Genomic DNA, 23005 nt, shown 5'->3' with positions numbered 1-23005 from the left:
ATGAATCAACAGCGCTGTGTATACAGCAGACTGACAATGCGGCTAAGCGTGAAAATCACGTGGTCCGTGCTGTACATTGTCCGTCAGGGATGCTTTCCGCATCCCGGCGTTCAGGATTCCGACGCTCACATCACTGGCACCAGAATACTGACGCCGGTCAGAATCCCGGCGCCAGCATCCCAACCGCCGGGATGGCGAAGTTAAATACCGTGGGGGACCAGGGTTAGACACTAGGGGAAGGGATATTCACTAAGGGGGGAGGGTTAGATTTAGGGTGCGGGGAGGGGGAGGTTGGGTATAGGCACCAAAGAGGGAGGGTTAGGGTAGGGAGAGGGGAAGGGTTAGCATACCGACCAACAATGTCGGTAAATTAACCCTGTGAGGATCCAGACTGTCGGTATTTCATACCGATCCCGTTTGTCATGGCTGTCACAGATCACTGTATTCTATGTATGACATGGTTTTCCCACGTTTAGGCGCACTGTCCGTCTTCTGTATAGATAACAATGTTGATTAATCTTCACGCTCTTTGCTACTTGTTCACTATTATGCTAATTATATGCAAATATTTGTGCGAATTATGTGCAGTTGATAGTGTTATGATAAGTGTAACACAGTAGCGATGGCGGTGAGTAAATACTGTACCCTCGTAATACCTTAGCGGGAGACCCTGCGCCACTCTAGTGAATGTGTTGCGCTGAGAGCAGAGCTGAGTGAGGACACATCTGTGCTTCTGTGAGCAACGATGTATCCAGCAGACATCTATTTTACTTCCATATTACCATCACACTTTTACTAAGGGCAGGCAGCAAGGGCAAATCATTTCCATTATTATCTACATCGCTTGTCAAGAAAGCTTCACATACTGGGGATATAAATCATTAGTTTCTAATAAGGATGCAGAGATATATTAATGTAAGTCAGTCACAGAGCTGGATTGCTGGACCGTTTCTGTCTATGTGATTACAGTCTTCTTTACATCTCGCATTTAAAAAAAAAGACGTCTAAAAACAAAAAAGCTTTGATGTGCGGGTACATTGCGAAGTATCACTTTCACCGCTCGTTTTGATCATGCCAGGGTATTATATGTCACTGCACAGACATTACAGGACGACCGGCAGCCAAGTCCCTACTCTCTAGTTGTTACTGATGTCTTGATAGCAGCAGTTGGGTCTCCATTCAGCTAATGTATCCAGTAGTGTAATATTCACTGCTGCAGAAGCTGCAAACTGTAATGGGGCCCAATACCGGACGAGCCCCCAGCCACGCTCACTAAATGTTGTAGTACACTGAAGTACATATGCATAAACAATGCCATGCTGAAGATGGAAGGAACTTGTATACAGGTCCACAGTGCTGTTACATTATCTCTCCGTCCTCCCCTCTCTCTAACTAAGAAAGGAGGGAAGGATGGACAGGACTCCAAGTAAGGGTAGAGTGCAGACTTGCAGAACGTTCAGACTCTGTACTGGAGCTCAAGATCCACTGTGATGACACCACTGAGGTTATCCCTGGTGACATCACAGGGTTTCCCTTTAGTAATGCTGAAACGAGCAGTGGTGTAATGGATTTGTACAGTAGGTCAAAAACCAGAAATCTATTGTTAGATGTCATTTAAAAAAAAAAAAAAAAACATCTAAGGCCAACAGACCTTCTCCAGTTATAGACACACAGCCTAATATTCCTGGAGTGCTAAACTATGAAAGCACACAGAATATGTACTGTAGCCATATCATTACAAAAAGTACATTTTATTTTAAATTATGGTTGTACATTTATATCACATCTTATTTTAACAAACAGCAATTATTTAATCAAAAACCAAATTGTAATTCTGTGAAGCAAAAGTCTTGTGTATCTAGTAGGCCAGAAAAGCCCTATAAAATATCTCATCAAGTTCTTCATCATAATATCAGCAACTGTGGCCATCGGCAGCCAGCAGTGCAGGAAACGTCGTGGTTACATTACGCTGATTCTTATAGCGACTGCTGACGTTTCTCCAGATTTCTCTCAATGTCATCAATAACCTGGACAGCAGCTTTGGGGATGCGGGTTCCTGGTCCGAACACGCTGGAGACCCCAGCGTCATATAAGAAGTCATAGTCCTGTAGAAGACACAATAAGATGAATGCAAGACGGAAATAGGACCATTTTGTAGCCACTGTATGATGGAGAAACACACAGACATGGAATTATAAAATAAGTGTCACAGTGGGTCCGCAGCTAAGTACATTGGGGGTTTGGCCAAAATACTTACTTACATGTCTATAAAATCAACAGTCACTATTCTACTGCAAAATAGGGCAGTGTAACCAAAGATTGCGCAGTGAGCATGAGGTTATGGTTTATAGTAAAAGAGGGAGAACAGAGGACAAAAAACGGGGAAGGGACCATCATGAATCTCAAGAACGTGGGCACAAGAAACAGGAGCAAAGACACAGAGGAATAAACACTGGGCAGAATGTACATGTCAAAGGGTAAGGAGGTAAAGAGGACACTGCAGGCAGGAATGAATGGGAAAAGGGGCCTTGCTCGTGACAGATATCTAAAGGGGGCACACACAAGGGGGGTTTAAGTGAGATGGCTGAGGACTTTGTAGGTGATATGAAGAGCTGTAACTGGTTTCTATAGGAGACAGTAACTCAGTGTAACAGCTGGTAGAGAGAGGGCAGCAGACTTTGACTGGCAAAAGAGCAAAATAAGTTGGTCGGTGGCATCGATGATGGACTGTTTCACAATCAAAGCTTATTTTTAACTGAGCACCCCAACAAACCACCAATTGGACCCTTACTGCAGGAACCTGATGGCTGTTATGTCTGAATTGTGAAAAGCATCTAGGCGTTTAATTTTAGTGTTTTATAATGCGCTCAGCACTAAATGGCGGCTAGTGAACACTAGGGACCTTATCCAATGAAAGCTGATGTATTTACTCTTCAATCGGCCATTTGCAAAATGATAACTATACATTATGATGTGGCGGAGAGAAAAGGCACGGTATGTAGGAGAATGGCAAGGAACGCAGTCATGTGATGTGAGTACGCAAATGCAACATGACATAACTACAGTTATCCCGAATCAGTCAGCTCATCTTCAGTAATCTTAATACTCAGAAATTACAGATCCAATGCCGCCAAGACTTGGAATAACCTGAGTAAATTAATTTTGAATAACTGTTTTTTGCGTATTGATTTCATATGCCTGGGCCAGGTTTGTTACTCTAGCTGATTGGGAACTAAACCTTTATTTAGTGACTTATTTTCATAATAGTGAAGAAACAATTAACCATCTGTGGTATTCACCGATATTCCTGAGACCGCAATCAAATCACCTGGCTAATAACCAGTTACAGTACAGATTATATAGCTTTTTCTACTTTTAATAATTTTACTACTGTATTTTGCTTTATTACCCTATTCAGGCTCATTTATGGAGAGCTAGATTGAGATTAGTAAATGCAAGATATTTTTGCGATCAGTCACACTGACAGCTGGTGCTTTATTGATGTGCAATTCACCCGGACGACGGACATCTCATCAGCGGTAAGCCGCACAACCGCACATTCTGCATCGGGGCTCTCCCTAAGTTTCAGCTTCAACAAACAAAGGGTCTGAGTCAGTGGTGGACCAAGTTGCAGCCATTATTGTGTCTTTATGCTAATACCGAGGGAGATCGGCTTCCTAATGAGTTGCACGTTGGCTACAGCGCTAATCCACCGCTGTGCGTATTAAGACCCACCATCGGTTGCACCATTGGAAACTGCACCAGGTCTACGGCAAGTGTAATTTCTCCGTCTGAACATGGCCGTCTGGGTCCAGTCGCTGACCATAACACGCGCACATTGGCTAGCCACCTCCCCGTTTCCACCCAGGAACGCCCAACGCAATCTATCCGCGTGCAATTTACATTTGTGTCATGCACTTATATCACATATATTGGATTATTGCCCCCTTTTATTTTTTTGAATGGTTTCCATTCTGCCTACTGCAGGGGATTTTATGTCTCTGCATTCCGTGTTATAAATGTTGCCTGATGCCTTTTATATTGTACGGTTACAATAGCTTTCTACTGATATACATTGGTTGTGTAATAACATATGGTCATTTTATACAAAACATTATGATACATTGTTGCTCTCCTTGGTAGTGAATTTACTTAGTAATATTCAATACATATTTTATAATTTGTCATTTTGCTTCTTACACAGAATTTATTTTTATTTTATTTGCAAATGCATAGGACTGGTAGTCTCATAGGACTGGTAGTCTCATAGGACTGGTAGTCTCATAGGACTGGTAGTCTCATAGGACTGGTAGTCTCATAGGACTGGTAGTCTCATAGGACTGGTAGTCTCATAGGACTGGTAGTCTCATAGGACTGGTAGTCTTTGCGTGATATATCAGCTAGGTTTAAATACTGTACACACTATTTGGATGTGTAAAATATATTGTTCCGATCTGCGTTGGAACAATACATCATACGATACATCCAATAGGGATACAGTTAATATACCGATGGACGAGAAACCGCCCGTCGGAATCCCGCTGTCTAAATCCTGACATGGGACTAAAGATAGATGTCTAAATCTAGATGCCTATCTCTAGCCAGATGACGGCTTCCCGAACGTAGGTAAGTGGGGACACTTAATTCTTAGCCGCGGGGGGGGGGGAGGGGGGTTGGGGTTAGGCACCCCTGGGGGGACTTAGGGTTAGGCAACCCCAGAGGGGAGTTAGGCACCACTGGGGAGGAAGTTAGGGCTAGGCAACTCCCCGGGAGTTTTAGGATTAGGCACCCCAAGGGAGGGTTAGGATTAGGGAGGGGAGGAACGGTAGGGTTAGGTGACTTACCTGCACTGTCGGGATTCTGCTCCTGTCGGGCTTCCACTGTCGGTATTTCACTCGGCAGCTATTAAGCCGCCGGGATTTCATACCCAACCCATCCTATAGTATGCACCCAGTTTAAGACTCAAAATTGAGAAAAAAGTTACATTGAGGAAAAAATATGCAGCACGCCATCCCTATCCATGGGTCACGCCATCCCTATCCATGGGTCATGCCATCCCTATCCATGGGTCGCGCCATAGGGCATAAATAGGATAGCTCACATCTGAATGTTATGTGGGCATTCACCACACACATGAATGAGTATTTATACTGTTAGTGTTAAAAGAGGGGAGGTATTGTATGTGTGCATTCATTGGTCTAAGCTGCTCCTAGTGTCACGTGTCTTACATTCTAGGATCTGAGGTTCGGTATGAAAGTGAAAATCATTATGGTAAAGTGTAACTAATTTAGTCACTACAGATGTGACCTCATATATTGTTGCTGCAGTTGCGCCAAACAGCCCCTTCCGGCGCGCCAGGTCCCATGAGACTGTACTTGTGCCGAGCGTCCTTTTCCTTTTAAAATGCGTCTTAGTCGCAAATGGGATGTGAGCGAGACGCCTAACGGGAGACTCTGCTGATTAATTTGCCATGTGACACTTGTATATCTGTGCTGCCGCTAAATCTGTATACGAAGTGCTCAGATGCAGCGGCCGTGGCTTTTTTCCGCGCCAAGTTTCCGTTGTGCTTCATTTAAAGACTCAGTCGCACACAAACAGATTTCTCCACATACATCTTACCTCCGCGCCATACAAGTCGCGTTAAACATAACGTAAGAGCGCCGTGCAACGCTGTAGTACAGAGCGTCTTTTCAAGTAACGTTTTATCTTAAAAAAGATATTATTCGCAAAGCAATGCAAATAGGACACACAAGCTGCTTCTGCTGATTAAAATGATATGCGGCATGCCTATATTCCCTGTGCGACTGCGGTTATACAGTATCTGCATGTGAAATGCTACGTTGCAGTTCAGCGGCTATGACTGTAACGTAGCATTTTGCATACAGATACACCCGCAGTCGCACACAGAATATAGGCATGCCGCATATCATTTTAATCAGAAGAAACTGCTTGTGTGCCCTATTTGTATTGCTTTGCGAATAAGATGTCTTTTAAGGTAAACAGACGCACAAAAAGACGCTCTGCACTACTGAGTCACGCCACGGCGAGACTAGAAGGACTGTGTAACGCTCAAGGAAATAAGATGTATATAGACACAGCTGTATATTAGTTATTTCAAATACTGTATATTAAATCATTAATAGCTTTTTGTATTATAAAGTATGAAAGCATATTTAAATTACTCTGCGGTGGAGGCCGCCATTTTGAAGTCTGAACCAATATTGAGAATGCAGCCATTAAATTCTCTTGGAAATAGTGACGACACTGAGGTAAAAAGACACTACACAAAACTGAGGCAGCCAAATTGTTTGCAAAACCAAATGCAAGGGAACGTTTTTGAGGGTGCATAAAGTGCCTCGAGCCTCAGTGATGTCACTGGTTTAGTGCAAATTTATAGCGTGTCACTCTCGTAGAGATTAGCTGCTCCCACAAAATGGCTGCCTCACTTAAGTACAGGCGATGGGTAAGCTTGGCTTTTATAGTCAGCATCTGAATTAGATTTAACGTGACCTTGTGAGCACGGTTTAAACGACTTAGCAACCTTATAGACAGCAACGCATTGTAAGTTTATTTCATGTGATCGTGAGAAGGACAGTCTCATAATTCTTTAAAAATAAAATCACTTGCCATGATGAAGTGTCTGTAGACTCACCTGAGGCGGGATGACTCCCCCGCACACAACAAGGATGTCAGGGCGGCCTAAGGCACGTAGCTCTTTGAGGAGTTCAGGAACAAGGGTTTTGTGACCCGCGGCCAGGGTGCTCACGCCAACTCCGTGGACGTCCGCATCCACCGCCTGCTGGGCAACCTCCCGCGGTGTCTAATTGGAAGAGACGAGAAAGTTATTAATAAGGGTTATAGAGCAAATGTAGGCGGGATTTCAGTCTCCATACGAAACGCGTGGAATCAGCAGTGATCTTCCCAGAACTTTTATAAAAATGGGCAGCATTATGTGGTAGCCAGGGGAAGAGGGGACCAAACCAAGGGGGGGCGGTAGACCTAAGGGTGGAGGGGAGGGGGCAAACCAAACCCTATCACCAGAGGTAAGCACCAGTCCATTGTTTACCCTCCACCAACTCCCACCCGGCATCTCGCTTACTGCTTGGCGAGCTGCAGATAGGAGAGGCTGTGAGTCTGCAATGCTGGTCTCCAGTACAGGGTTGGTTAGGGTTGAGGAAGGAGTGGCCGAGATCCTACTCAGCTTCAGACAACTAAAGAGCAAGCACATTACTTTAAAGAGCGGAAACAGGCAATAGGTCGACATGTACAAATGGTTGACTGACAAATGTCGACAGGTACAAAATATCCACAGGGACAAACGGCCGACACAAAAATGATTAAGACGTTTTTTTTTGGTATTTTAAGCCTAATCCTAACCCACCCTTTGGTGCCTAACCATAATCCTCCCCTAAGTGCCTAAACCTGACTGTATCCTAAACCTAACCCTCCCCCTGGTGCCTAAACCTAATCACCCCCTCCGGCAGCCTAACCCCAACCCTCCCCCAACTGCCTAACCCCAAGCCTTAAAAAAGTTGAAAAAAAAAACGTGCGTCAACCTTTTTTTGGGTCAACCATTGGCATGTCGACCACTTGAACCCGTCAACATTTTGAACTGTTGTCCTTTTGTACCTATTGACCATTTGGTGTTGACCTATACATTGTCGACCCTTAATCCGGATACCCGGGAAAGAAAGGCTGTAATGGTGTAATGTAAGAAAGTCCTTTGCCGGGGGACAATGGGCCAGGCCTCCACACATGAATTTCAGTCACTTAGTAAGAATACACAGAGTTAACGCTGGCTGAGACTCTCGGGTAGGAAATGAAGATGCCATTAGCACCAAAGCTAAGACATCTTAATAGCTATTTATAGAAGAAAGCTCTATTCCATTTAGTGCAGTAAACAATAATTACAGAGGGGAAACAATGACATGTAATTTCCCCCAGAGCCCAGCAAATGACCTCCTAAGTGGCTTACTGGAGAGGGAAAGTTAAAGATTGAAGTTTTTCTTTTAATGTGCAGAGATCATTTGCACTTTTACAATTGAATACATTGCGGCATTAACACCTGCAGAGATGTACAAGTCCCTTAATGGCACTTTCCCGTCATTTCATCGGCACGTCACAGGTGACCATTACAGCCCTCAAACTCGCCTTATATTTTTTTTTTAAATGTTTTAATTTACTTTTTCATTTACAGGGACATGGTAATGGGCACAAATGTATCAATTTAAGGGATATACAAAACTCACGGTACAACTGCCCATGCAGAATTGGTGAATGATATCAGTGCGCAGTATGTCTGTAATGCGCTGGCGTGCGCAATGTGGCACAGACTGCTGCTCACGCCATAATTGGCATCACTTGCAATTTTCACTAAGACGCTGGAGCTATTTTTAATGCGTGCGGGGTCACAGTCACAGACGTCCCCAAAAAAACGGTCATGACGCGCCTGTGTTTGAGTCGCCACCTTCCCATTGCGGCCAACAGGGCGTCAATCACTTGGCGAATAAATCTCACTGCAAAGCATCGGTAATGAAGCTTGACGCATGCGCAGTGAGATAATCGCTCAAATTGCGTAAACATCGGCGTTGCCTTCATAGTGTACCACAGACTGACCGGTTCTTTTTCCATTATATATTGTATCATTGATTCCCTGTGAGAAAACAAAAAACCCGCAGACCGTGCATACGAGTGGCTTTACATAATGCAGAAGTTAGACGGATGGAAAATAACATAGGCTAAAAACCCTAAACTTACACGTTTTATTCACCATTCATAAAGAAATAATGTAAGAAGGTAATACAGTATCATCTGGCAAAAAGCATTACACAAATTATACCACAAATTTAATACAATATTTCTTACCCCCCAGGTTGTGGGAATCACAAATGTGACAGAATAAGGACCTAATTAATAACATAACGTGTGTAATGTATATTAACAGCTGGGAAATGCTGCAATTGTCATCTACTTAAATAATATTGTTGCAATATTGTCAATAGTGGATGATAATTAATGAACCGAGCAAGTTAATGTATTGTACACCTGCGGCTCTTCCACCAGCTGCTTCAGTAGTAACAATGGCCCTCATTCAGAGCCGTACGCTCTGAGCAGAGCGCACGCTCTGAATGAGGGCCGTCCTCCATAACTATGGAGCGTCCTCCTGGACGCTCGTATAGCTGTGGGTCACCACCCACAGCACATATGAGCGTGCAGTTTGATGGCCGCGAAGGTCTTGACCATTGCGACCATCGAAACTGCGAGCCGGAGCCTGCGGTTGAGGTTTTCAACCGCAAGGCCCGGAGTGATTTTGGCTCTATCGGACCCAAAATCACTCCCACTGACATCACTAGTGATGTCAGTGGGCCGGCTTCTGACGGTAGGCGTTCCCTTAGGAACGCCCCCGTCAGGGAGGCACGCCCACCAAAGGGGGCGTGCTGTCAATCAACATCGACAGCACGCCCCCTTTGATCAGACACAACGAGCGAAGGAAAGTCCTTCGCTCGTCGCGTCTGGCGCATGCGCACGACGGAGCTCCCTCCGTCGTGCGCATGCTCAGTGCAGAACATCGACCTACTTGCGAGCGGACAGCCGCTCGCGAGTGGGTCTGAATCAGGCCCAATATGCTGAAGATGTACAAATAATCAATACAGTGTTATTTAATTCCACATCAGCTGAGGTATGGTGATAGTTTGAGGAACATGGGCAATAACATTACAATAGGCCGGACCGGCAGAATAAACACATTTAAATAAAGACATTATTTATCCATTCTGTGTAAAGTGCACCCATCACGATTAGACAGTGGAGTTAGCCATTTTGTGCACAGAACCTGTATCCATAATTTCACTAGGAAATAACTTCTGAGGCATGAGGCACGGTGCGCCTCGTGTCTCAGCGATACTGATTTAGCACACACGACTGTTTCTACACAACAGCTGAAGAGTCTCATATTCCTCAATGGTATCACTAGTTCTTAGTAGTAGTGGTAGATTGTATTCTATTGACCATTAGCCCAGCTCACAAAATGGCTGCCATTGCCATGTGAAGACGAAAGTGCACTTTAACATCTACACACCCAATATGGTATTTACACATGGTTTCAAATCATTAAAATTCTTTATAGAGAAACGCGTTGATGCAAACAAAATGAGTGTACATTAAAAAAAAGACTATTATATATGTAAACCTTACAACATTAAAACACCAAAAGTAGCATCAATTAATAATTTAGCCACATTTTCCCTCTATTTTTTTCAATGTATGTGCATAGAAAATAGAAATAAAAAAGCACCATGAATTATATATAATTGTAAAGCCCCATTAGGTCTTTCTACATGTAAGACAGCAATTTTTTACCTCATAAATAAAAAAAAAAATTATAAAAAAGCATCGGCTTAAGAAAAGATTACTAGGATAAAAGCCGATTCCTCATTTATTGTTTGCGCTAATCCTTATCAAGAAAATAGATTGGTATAGTTAATCCATAATGAATGGGGCTTCATTATATTGTATGTGGAAAGTACGTAAATATGTAAGACTAGCTTGTATTAGTTTGTCTAATATAATCAAAATCATTTGAAATAATGATAAAAAGGAGCTCTACATTATTTGTAAGAAATATGGAATTGTAAAGTCAAACAAGCATTATCCTATATTCCCTGGAATACTAACCATGAGGAACATTTGCCTAGAAGAATTGCGATTTGTCTAGGTACATTTTGGCAAAGACGAGTCGTTCTTATTTATGTCTATTCTTCATTAGCGGGGTCCTCCTCGGCCTTCACCTAAAACCTTCTTGGTTTAGTGTGCGGCGTACCAAACACAGGGTCTAATTTAGCATTATCGGTTATCGGGAATCTGCTCGTGCACAAGACACGTCCTGCATGATCGCACACAGGGCCCGAATCAGACCCGCTCGCTAGATGCATTCGCACGCAGCCGTCAGCTGCCAAAGTATGCAAATCCCGCAATCGCACGGCAAGACATTAGCACGCCCACTATGTGTCTTGGCGTGCGATCGCGGTATGTATTCAGATGCCAACCAGCCTGTCATAAGACGCCCACTTTCCCTTAGCAAAACACGTCATCTACTGGAAGTGTAACATCGAGTAACGTCGGACCCATACACTTCACTTGTGGCTGACCATACCCTACCGCAAGCGCTGCTGTGTGTAATTTAACCATGTGACGTCTATGCTGATGCTGTGTCTTAATTATGTACGCCCCTGAAACAGCGTTCAGACGCACGGTCACGCCTGCGTTCGCACCACCACACCCCTAGTTTCCATCAATCATCCACTGTCACCACCCACAAATGGCTCGTCCTGTCACTCAATCTAGCGAGAAGTCTGTTCACAAGGGGTGATTGCTTTGCGATCGCAGTGACTTGTTCGCGCATGCGCACTGTGTCTAATACGCATGCACAGATTGCAAATATCGGCTGGCTACGTGCAAACGCATCCTAGCGAGCGGGTCTGAATCGGGCCCGCAGTCCCTTCTATGCCTCTGCCTGATAGCAGAAACGTCTGCATCCGACTCAGAATGGCGTCTACAAAGTAAAATTGCCGATACTGGTTGATTGGTTCTGACCAATATCGCTCTGATCCCAATCAGACAACTAGTGAATTGGGAGATAGTTTGCAGAGATGTATTTATAATGGGTGGAGGGAATGAGGTGCACACGGGCACAAGTCAATTCGGGCACACGCCACTCACCCTGCACCCACCGACTATACTTAAACTTATTGCAGAAACGCCCATGCACAATATAGAAATCACCGGTCGGCGCCATTTTCCCCAGAGATATGCGCAGTAGACTTGGGAACTGCATCAGTCGCGCATGGGGCGAGCCAGCACGACGACTGCACATGGGCTCCCTCCTCTGATTAAGTACCTATGATACTTTGGTCTAATAGAGAGGTTCTCAAACTCAGTCCTGAGGACCCCACACAGGTCCCTGTTTTGCAGGTCACCCAGCAGGTGCACAGGTGTAGTCATTACTCATTGACGCATTTTAAAAGATCCACAGGTGGAGCTAAAGATTTCCCCTGTGATTCTGTGAGGAGACCTGGAAAACATGCACTGTTGGGGTCCTGAGGACCAAGCTTGAGAACCTGTGGTCTAATATAACGAATTAGAAATCCAAATTGCATCATGTAGGAGCAGCTTAAGCCTGACAAACAAATACTTAGGAAAATAATAAACCACAAAACATAAAATGATAAACCTATCGCTATCTCCATAAAACAAAAGTAATGGGGAGAAAAAGACGACATTTTTAGCTTCAGTGGCTCCTTAATCCGCAGACTGTATGTGTTTAACATGCCAGAGACCTGTGAAATGAAGTGACAGCCTACGGACGTGCACAGTCACACGTAGCAACGACCTGCAAACAGTCCAGCGTCACAGCGCAGCAAAGTACAAATGTGTGTTTGCACCTCCTATGGCTGCCAGAGGGAGGAGAGGGTGTCCTTTATGTGACCCTTACCATATAGTCACCCGGCTCACGGCTAGACACGTGTAAAGGGGACATATACTGTGTAAGTAAAGGCCCCCATACATCAGCAACTGATTGCAGCAATTGTGCAATTTGCAATCGATTGTGTATAAAAATCTTTCCCTTTTTCAATCGATTGCAGAATTGTCACAATTGCCAAAAACGATTGCAAATTGCATGATTGCTGCAATCAATTGCTGATGTATGGGGGCCTTAAGGAGCAAATATGCTTCCCTTCATTTTTCTGGAAAGGGTTGAATAATACAGAGCCAGGATTTATTCTGAACAGATGTGTTAATAAATACAAGTATGCAAAGAAATAATTATGCGTGTAACCTGGCAGACTCCTCATTTTGCAGAGGTAAAAGGTATGATCACCGATGAGCACCAACAGAAGAGTTTCAATCATTGGCCAAAATAACACGGAGAACACCCTAGAACACTTTTTTTTGTTTTGGACCAACAGTTCAGGTTTTCATTGATCGAGAAAAAAAAAAAGTGAAAACCAAACTTGGTCCCAACATACAACCTGATGGAAAAGAAAAAACCTTAAATAATCAGCACAGAAAACACACTTATTAGAATTGTCTAAGGAAGGTTCTAAAAATCTATATTACAGAGCTATGCCTTTGCCTGTCCTACTGTTCTATACCAGTTATTGTGACGTGGAAATGTCTAGGAGCAGCTACTGCTCAGCCATAGGCCACACAATCTCACCACCGAGTTCCAAAGTGCTTCTGAAAACAGAGGACCTCATTCAGAGGCGGTCGCAAGAAGCGATCGCTCTCTCTGAATGAGGGCGGCCGCTTCTGTTTTTTTGGTGCGGGCTCCTGGTCGCAAGCTAAGCTGTGAGTTACCACCCACAGTTTAGCTAGCGACCAGGGTGATGGTGATCACCATCGGGGCATGCGACCAGACCCTAAGGTTGGGTCTGGGCACTCGCAAGCCCCAGGGAGCATCCTGCTCTAATCGAGCAGGAAGCTCCCCACTGACATCACTGATGATGTCAGTTCGGCCGCCCACAAAACGTTTGGAAACCACTCCCCCCCCCCCCGGCCCGCCTACAAAAAGGGGCGAGCTGTCGTTCAACATCGACAGCCGCCCCTTTTGTAGCGAGCTCCAGAGCAAGAAAGTTTCTCACTCGCTCCGGGGCTTGCGCACACGCAGTGCGGCCGCTGCACGTGCGCAGGGCCACCCATCGACCCGGTTGCGAGCACATCGGTGCTTGCGACCGGGTCTGTATGACCCCCCAGAGTTAGTACAATATCTGTTCATTGGGAGATTCAAGAATTTGGGTTCCATGGCCGAGCAGACGCACACACCATATGCGGTGCCAAACGTTGGCTGGAGAGGTGTGCAGCACACAGGTATGGGACTCTGGAGCAGTGGCGAATCACATTTCACCATCTGGCAGTCTGATGGAGTAATCTGGGTTTGGCAGATGCCAGGAGAACACCTCCTGGTTGAACGTGTAATGCCAACTGTAACGTTTGATGGAGGAGGAATATGGCCTGGGGCTGTTTCTCATGGCCTGGCCTTACCCCCCTTATTCCAGTGAAGGGAAATTTCAATGCTACAACAGACAATGACATTCCTGTGTGCTCCCAGATTTGGGGCAGCAGTTTGGGGAAGGCCCTTTTCCTGTCTCAGCAGGACAGTGCCCCGTGCACTAAGGCGAGGTCCATCAATAAATAGTTTGCAGAGTGTGGAGTGGAAGAACATGGCGGGCCTGCATGGAGCCCTGTCCTCAGCCCCACCCAACACCTTTAGAATGCGTTGGACACTGACTGCGAGCCAGGCCTTATCACCCAACAGCAGTGTCCCATCAACGCTCTTGTGACTGGGCGGCTGCAAATCTTTCCAGCCATGATGTAAAATCTAGTGCACAGTGAGAATTACATGACCCATTAGAACATTATCCTATGATGTGGGAGGAGCTTCTGCTGTCTTTAATAGAGGTGGGGGAAGCAAAAACTTTACTGTTTAACAGAGCTGCAATGGAATATCAGGGTCACACTGAACAGTGTACTTTACATTCCTGGGTCACATATAAACAATACATCTGTAACAGTTTACTGGTCATTTAAGAGAAGTCACCTGGAAAAGGGGCCCGATATCCACATCAAATCCGAGGTCCGCAAACCCCGTGGCAATGACCTTTGCTCCTCTGTCGTGTCCGTCTTGCCCCATTTTAGCTACAAGTAGACGAGGTCTCCGTCCCTCTCGCTCCATGAAACCCTGCACTCTGCAAATAAAGGAGGACATTAAGTCATGCATGCCTAAAAAGTAACCTTCTATATTTATTTATGCTGGAAGAGTTTTGACAATGGGGGTAATTTACAAAACAAAAGAAAAATCCTAGATTTAATGTGCAATAATTAGCACACAGGGTTTACATTTGCACTCCAAATCCATGGTTCCTTCTGCAGAGACCGTGCGCTTACCTTTTGCGTTTTTGATTTTTTTTAACCGTGGCTCAAATATGAAATAAAAAGGTGCAGCATTACCCGTATACCTCATCTTAGGTGATCAGAGGGGGCTAAAAGCAGTAGGTAAAAAGTCGTTGGAATCAGCGTAAAAGTATTTGTCACACCATTACCTATTTGCCTATCCATACATTAGCCGACATCCAAAAAGAATCCAACAGACTAGTGAAGAAAACAGAAGCAGCTTTCTGGTGAGGTCACCACTAACCTCTCTAAATGTACAATTACATAAACACTCAGGAGCTGATTCAGACTCGCTCGCTAGGATGCGTTCACTCGTAGCTGGCCGATATTTGCAATCTGCGCATGCATCGCATTGTGCGATCTACTGCGAAAGATCGGGAAGCGTTCGCTGGCTGAGCATAAACAGCCCAGCAGAGTGAGTGACAGGAGAAGCCGTTTGTGGGTGGTAACAGGGGCAGGCCACTAGAAACGGGGGAGTGGAGGTGCGAATGCAGGCGTGCCTGAGCGTCACAACGCCGTTTCTGAGGCGTGCATAATTAATAGGTAGCGTCATTGTACACGTCACCTGGTTGAATTTCACACCAAAGTGATCGCAGTACTTGCGGCAGGGTATAGTCAACCTCAAGCGATCCGATCGCATCCGATGGTGCTCGATGTACAAATGGTTTCATACACTTCCAGGAGATGAGGTGCGCAAGTGGGCGTCTAAAGAATGGCTGGTGGGTGTCTGCATACACAAAGTGATCACATGCCAAGACATAGTGGGCGTGCTAATGCCTTGCCGTGTGATCGCCTGCCTTGCTGGGCGTGCGCTGGATTTGCATACGCTGGGTGCGAGCAAACGCATCTAGCGAGCGGGTCTGAATGGGCTCCTTAATCTTTAACATAAACACTCAGTCATGTTTAACCAGTGAGCTGACATCCACCATCCTCATGAGCAGAGTTCCTCCATAAGGAGGCCATCTTGGAATGTGCACCGCACGGTACAACTGTTCGCAGAATGAACAGCAGCAGGTGAGCAATGTCAGCACCACTCGTCATTGCGTCATCCGTACATAGATGTGGCACAAGGTCTCTTATTCTTGAATAATCATATTTGAAAAAGATTTCTTTTTAACACAACTTATACCCAATACAAAGTAGATTGGTATCATACTGATAAGAGTAAGAGTAAAAGGTTGAATAAATAGGGACCCAAGGCTGGAGTTCCACAGCAACGGTAGAGACATAGGCCCTCATTCAAAGCCACTCGCTATCGGCAGTAAGCTCGTTCCGAGCGATGTTCGCACATCTGCGCATGCGTACGGTTTTTAGTACGCATGCGCGAACCAGTCAGTGCGGCCGAAAATCATTTGTACGCAATATAGCGAGTGCCTGCTATTTTGAGTGACAGAATGAGGCGTATGTGGGTGGTAACAGGGGAAGGTGCTTGAAAACGGGGAGTGGAGATCCGATCGCAGGTGTGCTTAAAGGTCAAAACGGGCGTTTTATGGGTGTGCATAATTAATATAGCAGCGTCAATGACCACGTCACTTGTTTTTTTTTAACTCGGAACTGCTCGCAAAATAGCGGTTGAAAAAACCAACCACAAGAATAGCGAGCAGTTCATATCCTGTTCGATGTACTCGATTAATCTAATAAATAGCGGACATGACGTATGGTGCGAGCGGCCAGGGGGCGTTTTTAAGAAATAAAAGAGCGTATGTTTTGCTCGCTCGTTCAGACTTAGAGGTGTGAACAGACTGCAATGTGCGAACGGATCATTTGAATAGCCACCCTTTGTTTTTGAACGAACGAACGCAAATAGCGAACGGCTCTGAATGAGGACCATAGACTGCTCCTGTCGCAGTATATGGTGGTCTCCAACAACTATATATTGTTCAAAGGCATAGATAATAAAGTAACAGGAAACGTAGCATTCCGTATACATGCAGAAATTCAGACATTTATGAGACGTGAAAACACTGAAGTTGTTCCATACTCGCCCACTCTCCCGGAACGGCCAGGAGGAACTTTAATCTCGGGTGGTGCTCCCGACCGACAGAAAAAGTATTCAAGTCTTCCAACCTGGAGCTGCTGCCCACATCTGTCCGGTGCACGCTGGATCACGTTATCGCAACCCCACTCGCCGCTGTACAGTCTCGGTAATCTCGGCATTGTATAATGGGGCCGCGATGACTCGATGCGCTGCTCCCCCTGCTGTGCACAGACATACAGATGCGTCCAAGGTCAACAAGGCTAATCGCGCCGCAAACGCACGCATTGCGCTATGCGCCACAATACGCTATGGCGGGAGTGCGTTCTAATTCAACCCTATGGAGACGTGAATGCACATCTCAGATTGCGGGAGTCCGTCTCGCTCCATGCATGGCGCGATTCACTGTGCTACAGGTAAGGATGTAGCTGGACAGATCTGTAAACTATATGTAGTGAATGCTGTAAGGCTTAACATGGGGAAACCCAGATTTGTACTGTACCAGGAATATCGTCATCAGATTAACTATACAAAATGCATCATGCAGGGTCTCACAGCGAGATTGTATATACACTACTCACACACACATTATATACTGTATTATATACATACACACACATTATATACTGTATATACACTACTCCTCACACACATTATATACTGTATTATATACATACACACACATTATATACACTACTCCTCACACACATTATATACTGTATATACACTACTCACACACATTATATACTGTATATACACTACTCCTCACACACATTATATACTGTATATACACTACTCCTCACACACATTATATACACACACACATTATATACTGTATATACACTACTCCTCACACATTATATACTGTATATACACTACTCCTCACACACATTATATACTGTATTTATATACATACACACATTATATACTGTATATGCACTACTCCTCACACACATTATATACTGTATTTATATACATACACACATTATATACTGTATATACACTACTCCTCACACACATTATATACTGTATATACACTACTCCTCACACACATTATATACTGTATATACACTACTCCTCACACACATTATATACTGTATATACACTACTCCTCACACACATTATATACTTTATATACACTACTCCTCACACACATTATATACTGTATATACACTACTCACACATTATATACTGTATATACACTACTCCTCACACATTATATACTGTATATACACTACTCCTCACACACATTATATACTGTATTTATATACATACACACATTATATACTGTATATACACTACTCCTCACACACATTATATACTGTATTATATACATACACACACATTATATACTGTATATACACTACTCCTCACACACATTATATACTGTATATACACTACTCCTCACACACATTATATACTGTATATACACTACTCCTCACACATATACTGTATATACACTACTCCTCACACACATTATATACTGTATATACACTACTCCTCACACATATACTGTATATACACTACTCCTCACACACATTATATACTGTATATACACTACTCCTCACACACATTATATACACACACACATTATATACTGTATATACACTACTCCTCACACACACATTATATACTGTATTTATATACATACACACATTATATACTGTATATGCACTACTCCTCACACACATTATATACTGTATTTATATACATACACACACATTATATACTGTATATACACTACTCCTCACACACATTATATACTGTATATACACTACTCCTCACACATTATATACTGTATATACACTACTCACACGCATTATATACTGTATTATATACATACACACACATTATATACTGTATATACACTACTCCTCACACACATTATATACTGTATATACACTACTCCTCACACACATTATATACTGTATATACACTACTCCTCACACACATTATATACTGTATTATATACATACACACACATTATATACACTACTCCTCACACACATTATATACTGTATATACACTACTCACACACATTATATACTGTATATACACTACTCCTCACACACATTATATACTGTATATACACTACTCCTCACACACATTATATACACACACACATTATATACTGTATATACACTACTCCTCACACATTATATACTGTATATACACTACTCCTCACACACATTATATACTGTATTTATATACATACACACATTATATACTGTATATGCACTACTCCTCACACACATTATATACTGTATTTATATACATACACACATTATATACTGTATATACACTACTCCTCACACACATTATATACTGTATATACACTACTCCTCACACACATTATATACTGTATATACACTACTCCTCACACACATTATATACTGTATATACACTACTCCTCACACACATTATATACTTTATATACACTACTCCTCACACACATTATATACTGTATATACACTACTCACACATTATATACTGTATATACACTACTCCTCACACATTATATACTGTATATACACTACTCCTCACACACATTATATACTGTATTTATATACATACACACATTATATACTGTATATACACTACTCCTCACACACATTATATACTGTATTATATACATACACACACATTATATACTGTATATACACTACTCCTCACACACATTATATACTGTATATACACTACTCCTCACACACATTATATACTGTATATACACTACTCCTCACACATATACTGTATATACACTACTCCTCACACACATTATATACTGTATATACACTACTCCTCACACATATACTGTATATACACTACTCCTCACACACATTATATACTGTATATACACTACTCCTCACACACATTATATACACACACACATTATATACTGTATATACACTACTCCTCACACACACATTATATACTGTATTTATATACATACACACATTATATACTGTATATGCACTACTCCTCACACACATTATATACTGTATTTATATACATACACACACATTATATACTGTATATACACTACTCCTCACACACATTATATACTGTATATACACTACTCCTCACACATTATATACTGTATATACACTACTCACACGCATTATATACTGTATTATATACATACACACACATTATATACTGTATATACACTACTCCTCACACACATTATATACTGTATATACACTACTCCTCACACACATTATATACTGTATATACACTACTCCTCACACACATTATATACTGTATATACACTACTCCTCACACATTATATACTGTATATACACTACTCCTCACACACATTATATACTGTATTTATATACACTACTCCTCACACACATTATATACTGTATATACACTACTCACACACATTATATACTGTATACACACTACTTCTCACACATATATACTGTATATACACTACTCCTCACACACATTATATACTGTATATACACTACTCCTCACACACATTATATACTGTATTATATACATACACACACATTATATACTGTATATACACTACTCCTCACACATTATATACTGTATATACACTACTCCTCACACACATTATATACTGTATTTATATACATACACACACATTATATACTGTATATACACTACTCCTCACACACATTATATACTGTATATACACTACTCCTCACACACATTATATACTGTATATACACTACTCCTCACACACATTATATACTGTATATACACTACTCCTCACATACATTATATACTGTATATACACTACTCCTCACACACATTATATACTGTATATACACTACTCCTCACACATTATATACTGTATATACACTACTCACACACATTATATACTGTATTATATACATACACACACTTTATATACTGTATATACACTACTCCTCACACACATTATATACTGTATATACACTACTCACACACATTATATACTGTATATACACTACTCCTCACACACATTATATACTGTATATACACTACTCCTCACACATTATATACTGTATATACACTACTCCTCACACACATTATATACTGTATTTATATACACTACTCCTCACACACATTATATACTGCATACACACTACTCCCACACATTATATACTGTATACACACTACTCCTCACACACATTATATACTGTATATACACTACTCCTCACACACACACACACATTATATACTGTATATACACTACTCCTCACACACATTATATACTGTATATACACTACTCACACACATTATATACTGTATTATATACATACACACACATTATATACTGTATATACTCTACTCCTCACACACATTATATACTGTATATACACTACTCCTCACACATTATATACTGTATATACACTACTCCTCACACACATTATATACTGTATATACACTACTCCTCACACACATTACATACTGTATATACACTACTCACACACACACATTATATACTGTATATGAACTTCTCCTCACACACATTATATACTGTATATGCACTACTCCTCACACACACATTATATACTGTATATACACTACTCCTCACACACATTATATACTGTATATACACTACTCCTCACACATTATATACTGTATATACACTACTCCTCACACATATACTGTATATACACTACTCCTCACACACACACACATTATATACTGTATATACACTACTCCTCACACACACATTATATACTGTATATACACACTACTCCTCACACACATTATATACTGTATATACACTACTCCTCACACACATTACATACTGTATATACACTACTCCTCACACATTATATACTGTATATACACTACTCCTCACACACATTATATACTGTATTTATATACATACACACATTATATACTGTATATGCACTACTCCTCACACACATAAACTGTATATATATATACATACACACACATTATATACTGTATATACACTATTCCTCACACACATTATATACTGTATATACACTACTCCTCACACACATTATATACTGTATATACACTACTCCTCACACATTATATACTGTATATACACTACTCACACACATTATATACTGTATTATATACATACACACACATTATATACTGTATATACACTACTCCTCACACACATTATATACTGTATATACACTACTCCTCACACACATTATATACTGTATTTATATACATACACACATTATATACTGTATATGCACTACTCCTCACACACACATACACATTATATACTGTATATACACTACTCCTCACACACACACATTATATACTGTATATACACTACTCCTCACACACATTATATACTGTATATACACTACTCCTCACACACATTATATACTGTATATACACTACTCCTCACACATTATATACTGTATATACACTACTCCTCACACACATTATATACTGTATTTATATACATACACACACACATTATATACTGTATATGCACTACTCCTCACACACATTATATACTGTATTTATATACATACACACACATTATATACTGTATATACACTATTCCTCATACACATTATATACTGTATATACACTACTCCTCACACACATTATATACTGTATATACACTACTCCTCACACATTATATACTGTATATACACTACTCACACACATTATATACTGTATTATATATATACACACACATTATATACTGTATATACACTACTCCTCACACACATTATATACTGTATATACACTACTCACACACATTATATACTGTATATATACTACTCCTCACACACATTATATACTGTATATACACTACTCCTCACACATTATATACTGTATTTATATACACTACTCCTCACACACATTATATACTGTATATACACTACACACACACATTATATACTGTATACACACTACTCCTCACACATATTATATACTGTATATACACTACTCCTCACACACATTATATACTGTATATACACTACTCCTTACACACATTATATACTGTATTATATACATACACACACATTATATACTGTATTATATAAATACACACACATTATATCCTGTATATGCACTACTCCTCACACACATTATATACTGTATTTATATACA

At 41.7% G+C, this 23005-nt stretch overlaps 1 protein-coding gene across 4 annotated transcripts in view; it reads right to left on the bottom strand.

Moving 5' to 3' along the window:
- Positions 1-1732: 1732 nt before the first annotated feature.
- The window catches only part of MMUT (methylmalonyl-CoA mutase), a 290597-nt gene continuing 269324 nt past the window's right edge, over positions 1733-23005 (bottom strand). For all 4 annotated transcript variants that reach the window (XM_088467254.1, XM_088467253.1, XM_088467251.1 and 1 more), the window contains 3 exons: positions 14597-14744; positions 6653-6820; positions 1733-2105 (listed from right to left, as the gene is read on the bottom strand). In XM_088467254.1, coding sequence (XP_088323380.1) covers positions 1977-2105; positions 6653-6820; positions 14597-14744 — 445 coding nt within the window. In that variant the 3' untranslated portion in view covers positions 1733-1976. The remainder of the gene's footprint in view (positions 2106-6652; positions 6821-14596; positions 14745-23005) is intronic.

The sequence above is a fragment of the Taudactylus pleione genome, unplaced genomic scaffold, assembly GCF_031769625.1.
Source record: "Taudactylus pleione unplaced genomic scaffold, aTauple2 ptg000070l, whole genome shotgun sequence".
Lineage (NCBI taxonomy): Eukaryota > Metazoa > Chordata > Amphibia > Anura > Myobatrachidae > Taudactylus > Taudactylus pleione.
Note: the sequence above shows the minus strand (reverse complement) of the source record. Positions and strands in the feature narration are given on the sequence as shown.